General features: G+C 36.6%; 1 protein-coding gene across 1 annotated transcript; it reads left to right on the top strand.

Moving 5' to 3' along the window:
* Positions 1 to 15,508: 15,508 nt before the first annotated feature.
* LOC132307097 (uncharacterized) lies at positions 15,509 to 19,349 on the top strand. Its single transcript, XM_059804761.1, has 2 exons — positions 15,509 to 16,140; positions 18,383 to 19,349. Exons 1-2 carry the CDS (start codon positions 16,047 to 16,049, stop codon positions 18,991 to 18,993), a joined length of 705 nt encoding a protein of 234 aa, XP_059660744.1. The 5' UTR covers positions 15,509 to 16,046; the 3' UTR covers positions 18,994 to 19,349.
* The last annotated feature ends 2,851 nt before the right edge of the window (positions 19,350 to 22,200 follow it).

The raw sequence follows: 22,200 nt of genomic DNA, 5'->3' as shown, positions 1-22,200 counted from the left end.
AGAACCAACACCTCCTTCCCAAGTAATCTTTATTGAATGTGAAGCAAGAATTAAATATATAGCATAGCGCCGCCTATCCCCAAAGAACTGGGATTACCATTACTTGCTTGGAAATCAAGAAAGAGAAGGCGGTGAGATCCCTCGCATCGCATTTAGGAAGCGCTCTCTCTTAAACCTAAACTTTCCTTTTTGGATTATCGCCCAAAGTTTCAATTCCTCTGCGCATTCATCTCATACACCATACATAGAAGCCAAGCCTTCCCTCTCATACACCACACATCGGCCTGTTCCATTACACTGGACAATGGTGATTTTTCCTTTCTCCAGTAACGGGGCTTGGTTCTTCCAAGATTGATTTCTTGTTCTGTCCTGTTCTAAGGTACTCAAACCTGGTGATTTCTCTTCCATAGTCTCTGTCACTTGGTTCGTCCCCGTTCCTCTGCCCAAAGCTTTGTTGGTGAATACCTGAAATCCTTCAATTTCCCTTTTTCTTTCTCTCTTCACTTCCCTCTGTCACAACCATTCCTCTGCCCAAACCTTTTGTCTTTGATTCCAATCAATGAACAACACAATGGTGTCCGGGATTCAATCCATGCGTGCTGCCGCGCTCAAGAAGCGATTTGCTGAAACTATCTTGAAAGCAGCAAAGGAGCTATTGCTAAATCAGGTATGAACATCAGTTTTTCTTACAAGTATTCCATTCCTTCAAATTTCAGCTTTCAAAATATATTACGTATTAAATGTGTATTCCATTCCTTCAGGCTGATCGGATTAAAACCAAACCGAAACCGAATCCGAAACCGGGCACAATTGAAGCCCAAATCATAGCTGATAAAGCTGCTTCACAAAATATTGCACAAGCATGGAAAATCCTGCTGGAGAGGAATAGAGAAGCTGCCAGAATTTCTCTGCAGAAGGTTTGTTCTTTTCTTAAAATTTTTTTCAATTTTTTTTCTTTCTTAAAATTAAATTAACTCTTCTTTCCCCTCCTCATTTCCAGATGGAGAACACTGTCCACTTTGAGGACAATCTGTACATTGGCAAATACTTCGAAAATTTAAGGGTTTTTGGATCAACTAAACCACTTGAGGAGTTTGGTTTGTTTCTTAAGAAAGATGATGATTTGTACGAGGACGAGGAGGAGGTGATTGATATAGAAGAGGGAGAGATCATTGAATAGATTTCAAACGAAAATAGCTACCACAAGAGAGTTTTTCCACTAGCTCTTTCCTAGAGAAGTTTTATATATACTGCTTATGTTGTTGATTGGCCATGTGCCTTGTATGTACAGTTTTTACTTCATTTAAACATGTATTCACTTGTAACATTCTACTCCATGTAATTGTAGCTCAAGGTCAATTCAAAATTTTCAATAAAAAAGTCCAATTACATTTATTTGTGTCTGTATATGTATACACACACACACACACACACACACACACATACATATATATATATATATGTTGTTTGCGTTTTTATATATATGCATGTGTATATTTTTGGTCTTAAAGCTATCAGTCAAGGAACCTGTAGAATACAGAGAGTGACATCCAAAACCTTTGAACTTCAAATGAACCGGTCTTTTGCACACCAAACTGCTCTTATCCTCTGAAGTAAAAGTTTGGATTGAATTGTTTCTGAGATGTGGTTGCTTTGAAGTAGACTATTAATGTCGCAATGTGACTCACTGGTTTTCACCCGAGGTCTATCAACTCTTTATTCCTCAACTAAACATGGCAATTTCAAGATTTTGCCGGTTGATTGATTGAAGAGTGAATAAGTATCAATGAGATCGAAGCTCCCTGTGAATTGCTTTTCTGTGAACAAACTTTTCAATGATTGAGACAAGAAATGTTGGCAGCCAGTTTCTTGGAGCATGTATGAGATATTTCTTAGTGCACTGGTTTTTTGGAGCATGTAATAGAGTTTTCATTTCCTCTGATTTCAGCCTCCCAAGTGTCCTCACCAATCTACTTTTGATGAAGAATTCATTTCCTTTGTACTTCTGAGTGAAATGAACATAAGCAGACACATAACATGCCTCCATTATATTGGAAATGAAGTTTCCTTCATCTTCTTTCTTTAGTCTCCTCTTGGTCCTGGGCTAAGAAGCCTTAGCTGTGAGTCAGTGAACTATTCCTGATCTTAAAGGAGTTGTGTTGATCCTTTTAAGACCACAAAAGTCTGGTTGACAGCTGACAAGAGTCCTTCTTAGAAGATGAGCCCCAAACAGTGATGTCCACAACCTTTTTGTCCTTCATTCTACTGCCTTCAACCTGCTCTTGGAACAACTGTATCCTGTGTTCTTTAATCACATTGCTTCTCTCAATTAAGCATCTTCAATTGAGTCCCACATCTCCTTGGCTGTGTTGCATTTTGATTTTCCAAGGAGAGTGACATTAGAGATGGATTAGTATCATTACTCCAACAGTAGTAGTTTGGTCATGTTATCGTTTGATTTCCCCCTTTTTGGGGCTAAGAGGGTGAAGCATTTTCTATGTACACATTAAGAGAGTAATTTTAATTGAGCATAAGAAGTTCTGTTGTGATTTGGTTTATATTTTCTTAATGTGAGTTTTTGCTTCTAGAATAATAGTGAGGTTAAGGGTGGACTTTGGCGCAACTCCGCATTCACATTAGGGTTTGAATATTTCAATTTTTGCAGCATTATTTTCCAACCAAAAAAAATCAGTTTCATCATCCTCTGATTTGGTTTTTTGATTTCTCAAGTATGATATTTTCTCCCCCTTTTGAAATAGTAAGTTGGTAACAATCAAATCTAACCCATCTCTTTGCTTCTTTTTTCATTCCAGTTGGCTTGATAGCATTTAACCATCGCATTAGTCTTATTGGCCGTTAAGATATTGAAATATTAGTAAAATAATACAATATAGATACATTCATTGAGAGCCATAAGATTGTATTGAGAGATAGAATTAACTGGTACATATATTTACGATAAAATTGTTTGTTGGCTATATATGAAAGAGAGAATTAGATTTTAGTGACGAAAATTAAATAAAATTGTTTTAATGTGACTTTAAAATTATAAAAATATAGATAGTCACGATGCAAAATTTACCATATGAGGGTACTTTTGTCAAACATTTTATTTGCTTATTAAAAATAATTGCATAATTAAAACTGTTTGTTGTGATGCTTGTTTTCCAAGAAATTATAGAAGAGAAATCGATTCAAATAAATTTCTATTTTTCAATCAATTTCTTAAGATGGATGATCTTCCAATATGTGTTAATATTCAAATTAGTTTGATACAAAAAATATGTCCTTTAAATTAAGGGTATAGTTGTCTTTTCGCACAACAAATATTGATTAAAAGTGTGAATAAAGTGCAAAAGTACTATCAAAGTATACTTTGCATAGCACTTTCACCTCTTATTTTAAAAATGTGCTATTAACATCTTTATTATTTAAAAATTGAGCAAGTACACCCCTAAAATTACTTTTTGCGAAGAATTGACGTAAACTAATGTTGTAATGCTTGTTTCCCTTTTACTCTACCAAAAATGCCTAAGGATTTGTGCAAGTTAGTAATCTTATAGTAAAAGGGTGTTATGCGCATAATGTACGTTAACTATATTCAACCAACTTTTAAGATTTTTCTCTCACCTTTCAAAAAAAAAAATTCTCTCTATATACATCCCATAATATTATATTATCTGTATTATCTCTCTTTGAGTTGACTGTTTTACATTTCCTATGACTTAATACCTACTCATTACTTAGTAACAAATGAGCGTTCAATCTTTATTGAAAAAAAAAATAAATAAATAAATTGGTGATACCAAATCTTGTGGAGTTTTTTTGCTCTTTATCCTATATGAGTTGTCTTTTTTCATCATTTCACAAGTTGATATTTTGCTGAAATAATGTATAAATTGGTAATTTGGATAAAATCTATGTTAAATGTGTAGGTATTCATGTGTAACTTATTGGCATAAAATGATACTTTATGGTTGAGGGATGTGACATACACTCTAAGCATACTATACGGTATATTTTTGCTAATACACTCTCACTTCCAAACAAGAAAATCCATTACACAGCTTCTTCCCATTCTCTTCTGAACTCCCAAATACGAGTATAACAGGAAGGATTAGATTAAATTAGAGTCACTTAAATCATCTTTCTTTCTCTCTAGCCCATAATGTGGTACCTCAGTAGAACACCCAACTCCAACCCCTATAATCCTTTCCCAATCACTTTCTCTAACTCAATCTTCTCTGTATCCGAAACCGACCTTTTCCAAGAAATCTCCATTTTCAAAGCCCCAAACATCTTCCAAGCAATCGACACCAGAGACGACGACGACGACTATGACAAGCACCCAAACCCAAATCAAACGACTGCTTGGGAATGGTTTGCATTTCACTTTAGTCTGACCGAATTAAGGGCCGTTGTGGTCCTCGGAGCCCGTCGACGACGACCCAGTTGTTCAACATCATGGATGACCGGTACTTGGGTACCAGAATCACCGCCGCTACGACACCGCGTGTCGCCCTTAGCGATTACAGTTTACATGACAACTCGTGGTATGATTTTCCCCCGATGCAGTGCGAGCACCGTAACCCAATTTCTGCCGCCGGTGCGATTATTGATGAGTTTCTCTATGTTGCTGGAGGGTATGAAGGCAATCTGACTCGTAAGTGTTAAATTTTGGTCATCTTTATGCATTGATTGTGCAATGTTGTTGTTAGGACTTTCTTGGTTTTGTTTTCTGAAAATGGGTTTTTGATATCAAAGATCAAAAAATAGAAAAATAGTTCCAAAAGTTGTTTAATTGACTGATTTTATAAAAACATGAGCTGGGAAAAGGTCTAATTTCTGATAACTATATGTTGTAGTTGTTTAGTTTTTTGGGTTTTGGAGTTTTCTTGAAATCTATTTTCAGAGAATTGAACCCGGTCTTATGGCCAGTTTGAAGAATTGAAATACTGAAACAGTTCAAAGATTGGTTTGATTTACAGTTTTCCAAATTTTATTCTAAAAATTGAAAAAAAAAAAAAAAAAAAAAAAAAAAAAAAATATTGGAGGCAGATTTGTTAGGACTTTCTTGGTTGAGTTTTCTGAAAATGGGTTTTTGATATCAAAGATCAGAAAATAGAAAAATAGTTCCAAAAGTTGTTTAGTTGACAGGTTTGTAAGAACTGTTCTCTGAAAAATGGGCTGAGAAAAAGGTCTAATTTGGGATAACTATACGTTGAATTTCTTTAGTTCTGTGGAGGTTTTTGGGTTTTGGAGTTTTCGTGTAATGGTAGCTTGGAGAATTGAATAATCGGAAACAGTTCTAAGATTGGTTTGATTTACAGTTTGCAAAAGTATATTATTCTGAAAAATGAGTTAAAAGAAGAAGAAAAATAAGATTTCTTATAACTGTTTTTCGTAGTTTACTTTCAGAAATCTTGGAAACGTATTCGAATTGAACCAAATAGATCCTGAACTTATTATCTTGTACAATGGAATTGCTCTCCTTGAATCATGTATTCTGGCTTGTCAATTAGAAATTGAACCATTTATCGATCAGTATCACAATTACAGCTTGAATGTAACGCGAGAGAGAGGGAAAGAGAGGCTTTTTGTTAAGAGGGAGTTGGAACTGTGTAATCTTTTAGGTGACAATTGACAAAAGGGGTTTTAAGGGAGTGCATTCTTTCAAGAATTTTCTTCCTCTCTTGATACGGAGGAACAATTCTGGAGAAATGAAATGTTGAGCAGCACCATTGCGTGTTGATCATGGAAGTGAAGTTTACAATGTAACAACAAATTCAGAATTCTTGAGTGGGTTACGAGAGAGAGATTGCATTCTCTCAGCAATTATTAATTTCAATGAATAGTTAAATTCATGTGATGTAATTTTCAAGTCTCAATACCGGATTTAGCTCTATCTGGTTCTTGGTTCATTTGCTCTTGGTTCTTGTTTGTTCTTTTTCTTTTTCACTTTTTTTTTTTTCATTTTTTTTTTCCATTCTCCATTTGTTTGTTCTAACACTTGCACAAGGTACTTGAAGGTTTTGGGCAAACTCACTCAATCCTAACAGTTGCATTAGTGAACCTCATTTGAAGTTACCTTCTTATTATATAAATATTTTCTCCTCAACCTGGACTACGCATTAGTAGCTAGGATTCTGAACTAAAAGTGTGGTAATGCGCTACAAATTGCTTTGCTATAATTCCAATGAAATTCTAAGGATGGAGAAATTGATGTCTTGTTAATTTTTAGATAAAAAAAGAAGAAGCATGCAAACCATTGGTTTAGATCTCATTCAGCTAAATTGATATTTTACAAACTTGATTTAATAAATACAGTTAACATATGATGAATCCGATTCTTCTTTGAATAAAATTTTAATGCTTCTAAAGCATAATGTTGGGATAGTTATTTAAAGGGAGCCAGATAGACATTGTCCTCCAACTGTGTTTAACAAAATACTTTGTTGTTTTAAGCGCTTTCTAAAAGTTGAAGATACTGCAGAGGTGACCCTGGCGAAGTAGCTCCTACCCTGATACCAGCCTCTTACAACCGCTCTGAATATTATATGTTGAAGCAGCATGTTATATTCCTCTTGCACATTTTTACTCTCGAGAACTAGATCACTTTTTGTGGTTATTGAAATTCAGTCTATTGAAATTGCTTTTGACGTTATGTTATGACCAACAGATGCTGAACCTTCAGCTTATCTCAACTCGGCAGAGCGGCTCAACGTCAAGTCAGGGGAATGGCAAGCATTGCCATCCATGTACAAAGCAAGGGCATTTGCAACAGGTGTTTGTCGCTCACATGAGCAAATTTTACGTTTTTGGTGGTGCAACTTCTATGCACTCAGCTGAAATCTACGATCTTTTCTCAAATACATGGCTGTTTAGAGACTCATTTGTTGGAAACGGCATTAGAAAACGCAAACTTTGGAAGGATTATTAAAAAGATTCCGCTAAGAATTTTTTGCGAATCTATTGATGAGTGCGTTCCTCTCTGCGAGGAGATGAACGTGGTATATTTATTTTCTCAAATCCGTTTCCGGGTGAATGAGAAATTGGCTCCAAAGTAAGTGATTTATAAAGCCTAAATGGGTGTGAATAAAGTGGGAAATGCTTGTCCCACATCGAAAAAGTAGCAAAGCAACCTTGAGTATATATATGTCTAGTATGGGATTTGGGTTTGGGCCCAAGGGCACCCAAGTTTTTAAGAGGGGAGGACCTAGGCTAGCCTGGATCCGAACCAACTACCACGCGCGCCGCCCGCCTGGGGCGGGACTTGATTGTGAAATGGGTTTAACTTTTTACCCAAAGTTGGGATGGGCCTGTGTGGTTGTAATTTTATTTTGTTGCTGGACTTATCAAAATGGGCCTGTTTACTGGGCTGAATTAATGGCCGAGTTGGATTATTTGCTTGCTGGACTGGACGAAATTAAAGGGCTGGGCTGGATCAGAATTAATTTTGAACCAAGAGTTGCACCCTTTACAATTTAAAAACCACCAACAGTTTTTTAATTCTGATTGGTCAACAATGGTTGCACCCATTCGGACTATGGGTGAACCCATTCAGAATAGGCACCAACAAGCCTATAAATACCCATCATTGGGTTCATTTCAATTCACACCAAATTCAGAAATATTCTTCTCTTCTTCTGAATTTCTTCTTCTAATTCTTCTTTGTTCGGTTCAGCCACTGGTTTGGGTTCAACCTAAACTGGTTTGGATTGGGTTCGATCCTTGGTTTCCAAGTTTAGGTTCAATCCTGGTCTCCGAGTCTAAGTTCATCAGAGAGTACTACACCGAGCCGGTTCGCCTATTCCATTGGTTTGAAGTGCTACTACCAAAGGAAGAAAAGTCGTTGTATCCTGGGAGATAGACGCCGAAGAGTCCGTTAGCACCGTAGCGGGGCGTATCTGTCTTAAGGCTATAGAATTAAATTCTAGCCTCGACTTTATCAGGTTCTTTTATAGTTTTATTTTCTTGATATTAAACCATATAAATATATATATATAGATTATTATAATAAATATTATATTTACAAAATAATATTTAAATAAATTATACTATAGTATATGATACATTATTTTTTATTAACAATCTTAAGACAGATAACTTTATACTATAGTAATAATTATTTAATTATTATTCTTGTTATAATTATTATAATTTGACTCGTGGTCTGTATATCAATATATAACAGACAAATGGCAAGTACGAGTATTACTGTGCCTAATGTTCCCGTCAGTCATGGGGAGAAGCCCGAAAAATTCAACGGGACAGAGTTTAAAAGGTGGCAACAGAAAATGATGTTCTACCTTACAACTCTGAATCTAAGCAAGTATCTGACTGAGACTGCTCCAGTGTTAGATGAGGGTGATACAGACATTACCAAGCTTGGAGCTGTTGATACATAGAAGCATGGAGACTTCCTATGCAAGAACTACATCCTCAATGGATTGGACAACACCTTATATAATGTGTACAGTCCAATAAATACTGCTAAAGAGCTTTGGGAGTCGTTAGACAAAAAGTATAAAACAGAGGATGCTGGATTGAAGAAATTCGTGGTTGGACGATTTCTGGACTTCAAAATGATAGACTCCAAGACAGTCGTGAGCCAAGTGCAGGAGCTCCAGCTAATCCTACATGAGATACATGCTGAAAAGATGACATTGAGTGAATCCTTTCAAGTAGCTTCAATCATTGAAAAGCTGCCACCTACTTGGAAAGATTTCAAAAATTACTTGAAGCATAAGCGCAAGGAAATGGGGCTCGAAGACTTAATTGTCAGGCTGAGAATTGAAGAAGATAACCGTACATCTGAAAAGAGAGCCGGAAATTCTTCAATAGTGTCAAAGGCAAATGTAGTGGAAGCAGGACAGAAAAATAAGAAGAGGAAGCACTCTGGAGAAGGTCCTAGCCAAGGAAACTACAAGAAGTTCACTGGGAAGTGTTTCATATGCGGCAAGCTAGGACACCGAGCTAAAGATTGTCGTAGCCGCAAAACACATCATAACCCCAAGAAGAAGACCACTGAGGTGCACATAGCTGAAGAAGATAAGTTGACAGCTGATGTATCAGAGTTAAATCTTTCAGCTGTGGTTTCTGAAATCAACCTGGTAAGCAACAACAGAGAATGGTGGGTGGACACAGGAGCTACTCGTCATGTTTGCTCTGAAAAGAGGATGTTCACTACCTATGAAACTATAAATAATGAAGAACAACTCTACATGGGGAATTCTTCTACTGCAAAGGTTGAAGGACAAGGAAAAATCAAGCTACTAATGACCTCAGGGAAAGAGCTCACTCTTAATAATGTGCTGCATGTACCAGACATCAGGAAGAACTTGGTCTCTGGGTCACTACTAAGCAAGAATGGGTTCAAGCTGGTCTTTGTATCTGATAAGTTTGTGCTGACTAAGAATGGGGTGTATGTGGGCAAAGGGTATTTAAGTAATGGACTATTTAAGTTCAATGTAATGACTGTTGTACCCAAAGCTATTAATGATAATAATAAAGCTAGTGCTTCTTCTGCTTATATTATTGACTCATCTGATGTATGGCATGGTAGGTTAGGACATGTTAATTATGATACTATTCGTAGATTGATTAACATGGAATCTATACCTAAATTTAATATTGATTTAAATCAAAAATGCCAAACATGTGTAGAAGCAAAATTGACTAGAACCTCATTTCACTCCATAGAGCGAAGTACTGAACCTCTAGCATTAATTCATAGTGATATCTGTGACTTTAAATCTGTGCCAACTAGAGGTGGGAAAAAGTATTTCGTTACTTTTATTGATGACTGCACAAGATATTGTTATGTATATTTGTTAAGAAGTAAAGATGAAGCCTTGGAAATGTTTAAACATTACAAGAATGAGGTTGAGAATCAACTTGGAAAAAAGATAAAGATGTTTAGAAGTGATAGAGGTGGTGAATACGAAATACCATTCGCTGACATTTGTTCAGAACATGGTATTATTCACCAAACTACCGCTCCTTATTCACCTCAACAGAACGGTGTTGCTGAACGCAAAAATCGTACCTTAAAAGAAATGATGAATGCTATGTTGATAAGTTCTGGTTTAACCCAGAATTTGTGGGGGGAAGCTTTGCTCTCTGCTAATTATGTTCTCAACAAGGTACCTCAAAAGAAATCAAATGTGACACCTTATGAATTATGGAAAGGTCAAAAACCTTCCTATAAATTTTTAAAAGTGTGGGGGTGTTTAGCTAAGGTTGCGGTTCCTACTCCTAAGAAAGTTAAGATAGGACCAAAAACCTTTGATGGTATTTTCATAGGCTATGCACAGAATAGTAGTGCATATCGTTTTCTTGTGCATAAATCAGACATTCCTGATATCCATGTCAATACAATTATTGAGTCAAGGAATGCTTATTTCTTTGAGGATATATTTCCTTGCAAAAATCCTCTTAAAAGAAATTATGATACTGCTAATAGCAATATACAAGAGAATATAGACCAAGAGTCTATAGATGATGAAAATGAGGAAGAACCTAGACGTAGCAAAAGAGCTAGAACGTCTAAGTCATTCGGTCCTGACTTTCTGACATATATATTGGAGAATGAGCTACAAAGCTACAAGGAAGCTATGTCTTCTCCTGAAGCTAATTTATGGAAAGAAGCCATAAATAGTGAAATTGAATCCATCATGAGCTGGTGGATCTTCCTCCTGGTACTAAACCTTTAGGGTATAAGTGGATTTTCAAGAGGAAGATGAAGCCTGATGGTTCAATTGAAAAATATAAAGCCCGACTTGTTGCTAAGGGATATAGGCAAAAAGAAGGCCTGGATTATTTTGATACATATTCACCAGTCACAAGAATAACATCCATTAGATTGTTACTAGCTATTGCAGCACTGCCAAACTTAGAAATACATCAAATGGATGTTAAGACTGCCTTCTTAAATGGTGAATTAGAGGAGGAAATCTATATGGAACAACCTGAAGGGTTTATAGTTCCAGGGAAAGAAAAGAAGGTGTGCAAACTTGTAAAATCCTTATATGGATTAAAACAAGCACCTAAACAATGGCATGAAAAATTTGACAAAGTGATGTTGTCAAATGGTTTTAAAATTAATGAGTGTGATAAATGTTTGTATGTGAAAAACACTCAAAATGGATATGTCATTGTGTGCCTATATGTGGATGATATGCTAATAATGGGTAGTAATGATGTTATAATCAAAACTACTAAAAAGATGTTGACCAAAAATTTTGATATGAAAGATTTAGGCATAACAGATGTCATACTAGGAATTAAGATTTCTAGAACATCAGATGGTCTAGTATTATCTCAATCTCACTATATTGAGAAAATATTAGAAAATTTTAATAAAGGGGATAGTAGTCTTGTAAAGACTCCTGTTGATGTAAATCTTCATTTATCAAAAAATACTGGTCCTAGCATATCACAACTTGAGTATTCTCGCATTATAGGAAGCTTAATGTATTTGACGAATTGCACACGCCCAGACATAGCATACTCAGTTAATAAATTGAGTAGATATACTAGTAATCCAGGAAAGAACCATTGGACTGCAATAATTAGGGTTCTAAGGTATTTAAAATATACTATAAGTTATGGATTACATTATTCTAGATATCCAACAGTACTTGAAGGATACAGTGATGCTAATTGGATATCAGATACTAAGGATTCTAAATCCACAAGTGGCTATGTCTTTACTATTGGAGGAGGTGCCATATCTTGGAAATCTTCAAAACAAACTTGTATTGCCAGATCCACTATGGAATCTGAATTTATTGCTTTGGATAAAGCAGGTGAAGAAGCTGAGTGGCTTCGTAATTTCTTAGAAGATATTCCAAATTGGCCTAAACCGGTGCCCGCTATATGTATACATTGTGATAGTCAATCAGCAATTGGAAGGGCACAAAGTAATATGTACAACGGTAAGTCTCGACATATACGTCGACGACATAATACCGTTAGACAATTGCTCTCAAGTGGGATAATCTCAATAGATTATATCAGGTCAAAAGATAATTTAGCGGATCCGTTTACAAAAGGTTTGACAAGAGAGCAAGTATATAGTTCATCGAGGGGAATGGGATTAAAGCCGAAAGCTAACGAGTCATCTTAATGGAAACCCAACCTAGTTGACTGGAGATCCCAAGATCTAGGTTCAAAGGGACAACACAAATTCTGAATGGCTCACCAGAAGCACTGGGAAGATTCAATCTTCTACCCATTTCTATGATGAGACAGTGTTACCTACAGCGATGAGTAGGATAAGCTATGCTTTTAATGACTCTTATACCTTGAAAATTCAAGTGGGGTATGGTAGGATACTCTTAATAAGAAGTCACCTATATGAGTGTGAAGTGGGGCCGCTTCTATGAGAACTTCTAAGGCTAAGTTTTCTGGAGCGCTCATGAAATACCAGGCGTTGTTCAGGGCCATATGAACACAACCGTGAGAACCGACTTTGTGTGGGAAGGAATTGTGTGTTTGCTATTGTCTTGGTTTACATCAATGGCTGAACAGTTCAAGACATAATGTTCACTGGTTAGCTAGTAAATCCGATAGTAATACACTAGGGAAGGTTCAAGGCCAAAAGCTACCTATCCCGATGCAGTAACTTTCCAATAGTACTCTCTATAGTGTCTGTATCTTCTCCTTTTGTAATCTGTGAAAATTTTCATTCATGTGGGGGATTGTTGGAAACGGCATTAGAAAACGCAAACTTTGGAAGGATTATTAAAAAGATTCCGCTAAGAATTTTTTGCGAATCTATTGATGAGCGCGTTCCTCTCTGCGAGGAGATGAACGTGGTATATTTATTTTCTCAAATCCGTTTCCGGGTGAATGAGAAATTGGCTCCAAAGTAAGTGATTTATAAAGCCTAAATGGGTGTGAATAAAGTGGGAAATGCTTGTCCCACATCGAAAAAGTAGCAAAGCAACCTTGAGTATATATATGTCTAGTATGGGATTTGGGTTTGGGCCCAAGGGCACCCAAGTTTTTAAGAGGGGGAGGACCTAGGCTAGCCTGGATCCGAACCAACTACCACACGCGCGCGCCGCCCGCCCGACCCGACCCGGTCCGGTCCGGGCTAGGGCGGGGCTTGATTGTGAAATGGGTTTAACTTTTTACCCAAAGTTGGGATGGGCCTGTGTGGTTGTAATTTTATTTTGTTGCTGGACTTATCAAAATGGGCCTGTTTACTGGGCTGAATTAATGGCCGAGTTGGATTATTTGCTTGCTGGACTGGACGAAATTAAAGGGCTGGGCTGGATCAGAATTAATTTTGAACCAAGAGTTGCACCCTTTACAATTTAAAAACCACCAACAGTTTTTTAATTCTGATTGGTCAACAATGGTTGCACCCATTCGGACTATGGGTGCACCCATTCAGAATAGGCACCAACAAGCCTATAAATACCCATCATTGGGTTCATTTCAATTCACACCAAATTTAGAAATATTCTTCTCTTCTTCTGAATTTCTTCTTCTAATTCTTCTTTGTTCGGTTCAGCCACTGGTTTGGGTTCAACCTAAACTGGTTTGGATTGGGTTCGAACCTTGGTTTCCAAGTTTAGGTTCAATCCTGGTCTCCGAGTCTGAGTTCATCAGAGAGTACTACACCGAGCCGGTTCGCCTATTCCATTGGTTTGAAGTGCTACTACCAAAGGAAGAAAAGTCGTTGTATCCTGGGAGATAGACGTCGAAGAGTCCGTTAGCACCGTAGCGGGGCGTATCTGTCTTAAGGCTATAGAATTAAATTCTAGTCTCGACTTTATCAGGTTCTTTTATAGTTTTATTTTCTTGATATTAAACCATATAAATATATATATATAGATTATTATAATAAATATTATATTTACAAAATAATATTTAAATAAATTATACTATAGTATATGATACATTATTTTTTTTTTTTATTAACATCATTTGTGCCAACGGAGGCTGATGGGTTTGCGGTGACAATGCTTATGAATTTGATGATATTGACCTGGTCAGATAAACTAGGTGTAAAACTGTGGCTGTGGGTTCGAGAGAATAATGAAGCTTCGGGGTTTGGTCTGTGGATGGTAATCAGTTTCTTTCCAAATGATGAAGCTGTTGAGAGGTTGCGATTTAGGCGTCATGGGGCAACAATGGTGAAACTTGGGATGGAGGTGTTGGTTGTGATGGGGGAGAGTGATTTTCGTCCTGGGGTTGAGCATGAAGTGGTTCATGGGGCCATATCCATGCCTTCTCCATCCAGGTTGATGGCACAATTGGTTGGGGAGAGATTCCCGTTTACATGATTAAAGATAAATAAGAATGGCGAAACAAGATTTGCCTAGTTGAAACGCGGCACTGATTTGCATCAGGTTGAGTAGGTTATATGCATTCACAATTCTTTGATCCAAAGTTTTTTAATTTTTCAAAATGTAAAGTTGAATGATTGAACTGTTTTTAACAATTGTTATGGCAAAATGTAGATTCTATGCTAGCCGATTCAGAGCAAGGGAAAATGTCTCCTCTGTTTCGACTTTCCAAAATTCCCCCCTCTCCCCCCCCCCCCCCCCCCCCCCCCCCCCCCCCCGGGGGGCTCAGAGGGTGAAGCACCACTGAAGCATTTTCTAGGTGCATAATAAAGAGTAATTCTGATTGAAAATAAGAAGTTTTGTTTTGTTGTGATATTGGTTTAAGATTATAGATACATTCATTGAGCCATAAGATTATGATAAACACAAATGCCATGGAGAGAGATTTCAATTCAATTTGTTTACATTCCTTTATACTTTGATGATGCACAGATATCCAAGGAATTCCCCGGGAAAGGCTTCGTAATTTCTCTGTTGGTAATTTCTTTTATTGCATCATGTTACATGTAAAAAGAAGTTCCTTCTTATATGGACAAAGATAAGCATTATTCTTTTTATAATGGGTTGTTGTTGGAATTAGATTTTAGTAACCAAAATCATATAAAATTTCTTCAAAGTGACCTTAAAGTTATAAAATGATAAATAGTCACCAATACTGATACAAATTAATTTTTACGGGCCATTTGGGGACAATTTATATTTTAGTGACCAAAATTAAATAAAATTGCCTTAAAATGATCTTAAAGTTATGAAAAGATAGATAATTTTTAATGACCCTATGAGGGTAGTTTCGTCAAACATTTTATTTGCTTACTAAAAATAATTCCATAATTAATTTTTTTTTTTTTTCTTTTTCGGTTTTAATAAAAGGATTGGGTTCATCAATTCCTTACTCTTTCAATGTGGAAATTAGTTTCGTATGACAAATATTTCCTTTAAATTAAAATTGTCTTTGTGACATCAACATTGCTCGTTAATGAACAAAAGTGGAGGTACCTTTAATAATCCAATATAAAAGAAAAGTAAGAGTAAGGGGAGGTATGTGTAATTTATCGTTATTGTAGGGGTTAAAAGAGAATGTGTAATTATTTAAGATAGTCTTCATTACAACTTTCACTTCCAAACAAGAAAATCCATTACCACCTTCATCTTAATCACTTCTTTTCTTTCGGAACTCCCAAATAATATGAAGTATTAGATTAATTACAATCACATTAATCATCTCTCTCTCTCTCTCTCAATCATCGTTCTCTCTCTTACTTTCCTTTCTTCAGAACCTCCCATAAGCCCATTAATGTGGTACCTCAGTAGAGCAACCAACTCCAACAACCCCTATCAACCCTCTCCCAATCACTTTCTCTAACTCCATCCTCTCTGTATCCGACGCCGGACTTTTCCAAGAAGTCTCCATTTTCAAAGTCCCAAACACCAGAGACGACGACTCTGACAAACACCCAAACCCAAATCAAACAACTGCTTGGGAATGGTTTTCATATCACGCTTCTCCGACCAAATTAAGGGCCGTTGTGGTCCCTCGGAGCCCGTCGACGACGACCCAGTTGTTGGGCATCACGCGGGGCGGCCGGTTCTTGTGTGTCAAGAGTCGTTGCCGCTCCGCCGGCGCCGCGTGCCACCCTATGCGAGTACAGACTTGAGGACAACTCGTGGCATGATTTTCCCAAGATGCAGTGCGAGCGCCGGAACCCATTTGCTTCCGCCGGTGCAATTATGGATCATTGTCTCTATGTAGCTGGAGGGTATGAAGGCAATCTAACTCGTAAGTGTTAAATTTTGTTCATCTTTAGGCATTGATTGTGCAATGTTATTGTTAGGACTTTCTTGGTTTAGTTTTCTGCAAATGGGTTTTTATTATCAAAGGCATGGAAATAGATTTTAAAAAAACATGAGTTGAGAAAAGGTCTAATTTCTGATAACTATGTGTTGTAGTTGTTTAGTTTTGGGGGGTTTTTGAGTTTTCTTGAAAACCATTTTCAAAGAAATGAACTGGTCTTGTGGCCAGCTTGGAGAACTGAAAAATCGGAAAGAGTTCAAGATTGGTTTGATTTACAGTTTTCAAAATTTTGTTCTGAAAATTGAGTTTAAAAAATGGAGACAGACTTGCTAGGACTTTCTTGGTTTAGTTTTCTGAAAATGGGTGTCAAAGATCTTAAAATAGAAAAATAGTTTAAAAACTTGTTTAGTTGACAGGGGTTTTAAGAACTGCCTCTGAAAATTGGGCTGAGAAAAGGTCTAATTTGGGATAACTATGTGTTGTAGTTCTTTAATTCTATGAAGGTTTTGGGTTTTTGGAGTTTTTCGTCTTATGGCCTGCTTGGAGAATTGAATAATGGGAAACAGTTCAAAGATTGGTTTGATTTACAGTTCGCAAAAGTATATTCTGAAAATTGATTTTTTTTTTTTTTTTTCCCTGACTACACTGAAAATTGAGTTAAAAGAAGAAGAAAAATATGATTTCTTATAACTGTTTTTCGTAGTTTACTTTCAGAAATCGTGGAAACTTATTTGAATTGAACCAAATAGGTCCTTAACTTATTATCTTGTACAATGGAATTGATCTCCTTGAATCATGTATTCTGGCTTGTCAATTAGAGATTGTACTAGTTTCCAATTAGTATCACAATTAGAGCCTCAATGTAATACCATCGGACCACCAGCTCGATTGGTATGATCTCTCTCCTCCAAAGGGGAGGTTGAGAGTTTGACCATGCTAAGGGCATCTCGTGGGTGTGTGCGTTTGCTTTAGCTTCCCTGAAAAGAGCTTGAATGTAAGGAAATGATGTTAGTCATTTTATATTGAAATAGAAGGCAGACATGGTAGCAGGATTAGAATCGCTTGTAACCATAATTAGAGAGAGAGGTCCTACTGCTCCTCAATTAGAGAGAGAGAGAGAGAGAGAGAGAGGTCATCCATGCACTTGAAATGTGATGCATGTTTATCCATGTAGATAGTAAAGAGGCTTTTTGTCAAGAGAGAGTTGGAACGGTGTAATCTTTTAGGTGACAAAAGGGGTTTTAAGGGAGTGCATTCTTCCAATAATTTTCTTCCTCTCTTGACACGGAGGAACAATTCTGGAGATATGAAATGTTGAGCAGCACCATTGCTTATTGATCATGGAAGTGAAGGTTACGATGTAACAACAGATTCATATTTCAATCTTGATTGGGTTATGAGAGAAAGATTGCATTGTCTCATGAATTATTAATTTCAATGTATTGTTAGATTCATGAATGATGTAATTTTCAAGTCTTGGTTCATTTGCTCTTGGCTGTTGTTTATTCTTTTTCTTTTTCATTCTCCATTTGTTTGATCTAACACTTGCACAAGGTCCTTGAAGGTTTTGGGCAATCTCACTCAATTTTAGTAACAGTTACATTAGTGAACCTCATTTGAAGTTACCTTCTTATTATATAAATATCTTCTCCTCAACCTGGACTACGCATTACTAGCTAGGATTCTGAACTAAATGTGTGGGAAATGTGCTACAAATTGCTTTGCTATAATTCCAATGAAATTCGAAGGATGGAGAAATTGATGTCTTGTTAATTTTTAGATAAAAAATAGTGCATGCAAACAATTGGTTTAGATCTCACTCAATTTACATAACAAAATTTTAATGCTTCTAAAGCAAATGTTGGATAGTCATTTAAGGGGAGCCAGATAGACATTGTACTCCAACCTTGTTTAACAAAATACTTTGTTGTTTTAAGTGCTTTCCAAAACTTGAAGATGCTGTAGACGTGAGCTTGTTGGTTTTACAGATTATGTTTCAATTTAGAAAAAAATCAAAGAATATTCTCCCACCCTGGCGAAGTAGCTCCTACCCTGATACCAGCCTCTTAGGACCCGCTTGGTAACTAAATGTTTGTTGAATATTATATGTCGAAGCTGCATGTTATATTTCTATTGCACAGTTCTCTTGAGAATTTTGATCACTTTTGTGGTCATTGAAATTCAGTCTATTGAAATTGCTTTTGACATTATGTTATGACCAACACAGATGCTGAGCCTTCAGCTTATCTCAACTCAGCAAAGCGGCTCAACCTCAAAACACGGGAATGGCAAGCATTGCCATCCATGCAAAAAGCAAGGGCATTTGCAACAGGTCTTGCTCACAGGGGCAAATTCTACGTTTTTGGTGGTGCAACTCCCAAGGACTCAGCTGAAATCTACAATCCTCTCTCAAATACATGGCTGCCTCTAAACTCATTTTTGCGAGAGGAGGCTGAAGGGTTTGCAGTGACAACAATGCTTGGGAATTTGGTAATACTGACCTGGTCAGATCGACTAGGCATAAAACTGTGGCTGAGGGTTGGAGAGAATAATGAAGATTTGGAGATTGGTAACTGGAAAATGGTCTGTTTCTTTCCAAACACTGAAGTTGAGAGGTCGCAATTTAGGCGTCATGGGGCAACAATGGTGCGACTTGGGAAGGAGGTGTTGGTTCTGGTTGGAGGATTGGGTACTTGTGTTTGGAGAGTGGATGCACCAGTAGAGTGGCCAATATTTCCAGCACCAAATTTTCGTCCTGGCGTCGAGCATGAAGTGGTGCATGGGGGCCATATCCATGCCTTCACCATCCAGGATGATGGCACACTTGGTTGGAGATAAATGAGAATGGCACACCGATTTCCTTTTACATGATTAAAGATAAATGAGAATGGCGAAACAAGATTTGCCTAGTTGAAACACGGCTTTGATTTGCATCAGGTTGAGTAGGTTATATGCATTCACAATTCTTTGATCCGAAGTTTTTAATTTTTGAATATGTAAAGTTGAGTGATTGAACCGTTTTGATGGTTACACATAGATAGAATCCCCAAGTTGGGAAATGGAGTACATGACAATTGTTGTAGCAAAATGTAGATTCTATGTTATGTCTCTTCCAAAATTTTCACTCTTTTTGGGGGACTAACAGGGTGAAACATTTACTATGTACATAAGAAATACTGAAATAGTAATTCTGATTTGAGTATATGAAGTTTTGCAGTGATTTGGTTTATATTTTCTTATTTGAAACATTCTTCTAAAAAACATAGGAAGGTTATTGAGGGAGGCCTCGGCATAACTCTGCATACGAAGGTAAGACTGACAATCCTTAGACTCCGCAATGGAAAAGCTGTTGCGCATTGATGCTCCGTTTGTTTCGATGTAAAATATTATTTTTGAAAAATATTTTTCTTTTTCAAGTAAAATATATATTTTACATTGTCAGTGTTTGATAACGGTTTACGTCAATGTTGAATTGTCAGTGTTTGGCAAAGGTTTACGTTAAGGTTGAGATTGAATCCATCGAGCGGGGCATGTAAAATAATTTATCCAAAATTGATAGATAAGTTATTTTTGTTAAATTTTAATATCTTTCTTTCTTAGTAAATATTTTACGACAAACAAACGAGACTGAGTTTGAGTATTTCTAACCATTGAGTTTGGTTTTTGGATTTCTAAAGTACGGTATTTTCTTCCTCTTTTCAAATGGTAAGTTGGTAACAATCAACTCTAACCCATCTTTCTTTCTTTATTTCTTTTTTACTTATTTCATTCCGGTTGACTCGATAGAATTTAACCATTTGCCACATCAAGTGGGTTATAATAGTCCATTGAAATTTTTATTAATTTTAAAAACATATATTGCAAGAGAAATGTTATTTATATTTTTCACATCTATTGCATTCATAATTATGAAGCCCAGACACATTAATGGAAGGGGATATAGATAATTAATAATACTAATCAGTACTCAAGTAGTGAAATACCAATATTCAATATCGAGTAGTGCATCAATGAAAATTAGGTAAATATATATTTCCGCATACCCATAGTTCTTCACTTGTAATAATGTGTACCAAAACTCATCTTCTGCCTTGTAAACTTCTCAAGTGAGATGATTGACCAATGATTATCCCTGGAATGAATGGTCAAACTGTTTTTATCAATTTATTTTCATTTTGCCATTAAATGGTATTATTATTCTTTATTTCATATTTCATCCTCTAAACTAAAGAAGTTAGCCAACAAATCTTTCTCACAATGTGTACTGTCCCTAATTTTTCTCTCTTTAATTAATGATCCTATCTTTCTAATCACACCTTTCATCCATCTGCACATTCTTATTTCCGCTATATGAATTAGAACAATAGTTAGAAACATACTATAAATTCACATCTTGGGTGTGAATTAAGTTCCTTGCACGCCCTATAGAATTTTACTCTATTTTATCTTACTCACTTTTATTTATTATTATTATTATTATTATTATTTACAAGAAACACACTCACACAACCACTTTCCTTTATGTTAATTTTTTAATTTTAAATCCCATCATTATATTATTACCGTCCAAATCTCTATTTAATTTACACTCCATATAAGTAGTTTTAATTTGATTAATTCTCCAACTTTTAAATTTTAAACATTTATCCGCATATCTAATTTGGAAAATGCAGCCTATTCTACCCATTCTTTTGTATAGTAGAAAAATTATAGTGGAAATGATCATCCACATCATTCCCTTGGAATGAAAAATAATAAAACTTCATTCCACATCACAACACATGGAATAGCTATTCAATTTCCAGTAGGAAAAAAAAATTGGAAGTTCCAAAAAAAACCCTCTAAGTTCCAGTCTAAAAACCACCGCCACTTTTACCACCACCAACGTCACCAACACTGCTACGAATGACGTATCTAGGCACCACCACCACCCTCTTGTATAATTATTTCTTACACAAGAATATTATTTTGTTAATTTTAGTTTATTTATTTATTACAGATGGAGGGGGGAGGGAGGGGTATTTTAGAGAATTCAATTTGAAATTCATATTTCATTTTCAATTGTGTGATAAATGTAAATATAAGATGATGATCAATTTGCTTCATTACATTGTATAGGCTCGCGATTCAACTTTGATCGGACTGCAAGATCGAGTCCTAGAAAGAAGAGACTCTCACAAAGAAGGTTTACCCAATTTAGGTATCCAGAGCAGAGAAGGAAGAAGCCCACCAATGGAAAAGAAGAAAGCCACCCCACAGATTTTACAGCTGTTGCGGTTGCTGCTAAGAGGAGAGGGGATTACTCTTCTAATTAGATTGTTATGATCTCTTAATTTTGGAGCTTATCGAAAATTGATGAAATAAAAATCATCTCTCTCATTTTTCTTTCTTGTGTTTCTTCAAAACCTCCCATAAACCCATAATGTGGTACCTCAGTAGAACACCCAATCCCAATCATCCTCCCGCAATCACTTTCTCTAACTCAATCTTCCCTGTATCCGAAACCGGCCTTTTCGAAGAAGTCTCCATTGTCAAAGTCCCAAACAGAGCCCACAATGCCCACTGTGACAAACAACCGAAACCGTGTGAAACAACTCCTTGGGAATGGTTTGCCTATCACGCTTCTCCGACCCAATTGCGGGCCGTTGTGGTCCCCCGGAGCCCGACGACGGTGACCCACTTGATCGCGATCCTGCCGGACCGATACTTGTGTGCCAGACTCGCCGCCGCTCCGCCGCCGTCGCGCGCCGCCCTGTGCACTTACTCACTTGTTGACAACTCATGGCATGATCTCAATCGTAACCTAATTAGTGCCGCGGGTGCCATTATTGATGGATGGCTCTATCTTGCTGGAGGGTATGAAGGCAATCTCAATCGTAAGTGTTGAATTCTGTTCATCTATATGTGCAATGTTATGTTGATTATGTTTTAAGTTTGCTAAATGAGCTATTTTATATATTCAATTGGGTTTTTACTAACATCAAATATATGAAAATAGAAAATAGGGTTCAAAAGGTTGTTTAGTAGACAAAATTTTAAAAACTG

This window comes from Cornus florida, unplaced genomic scaffold (genome assembly GCF_030987335.1).
Source record: "Cornus florida cultivar Cherokee Brave unplaced genomic scaffold, ASM3098733v1 CherokeeBrave_3.0.0_Hap2_Chr05, whole genome shotgun sequence".
Classification (NCBI taxonomy): domain Eukaryota; kingdom Viridiplantae; phylum Streptophyta; class Magnoliopsida; order Cornales; family Cornaceae; genus Cornus; species Cornus florida.
Note: the sequence above shows the minus strand (reverse complement) of the source record. Positions and strands in the feature narration are given on the sequence as shown.

Excerpts from the sequence above, each read along its gene's own strand:
- LOC132307097 (XM_059804761.1), top strand. The coding sequence starts at position 16,047 with ATGCAGTGCGAGCGCCGGAACCCATTTGCTTCCGCCGGTGCAATTATG. Across the intron at positions 16,141-18,382 it reads GTATGAAGGCAATCTAACTC|ATGCTGAGCCTTCAGCTTAT; the intron begins GTAAGTGTTAAA and ends TGACCAACACAG.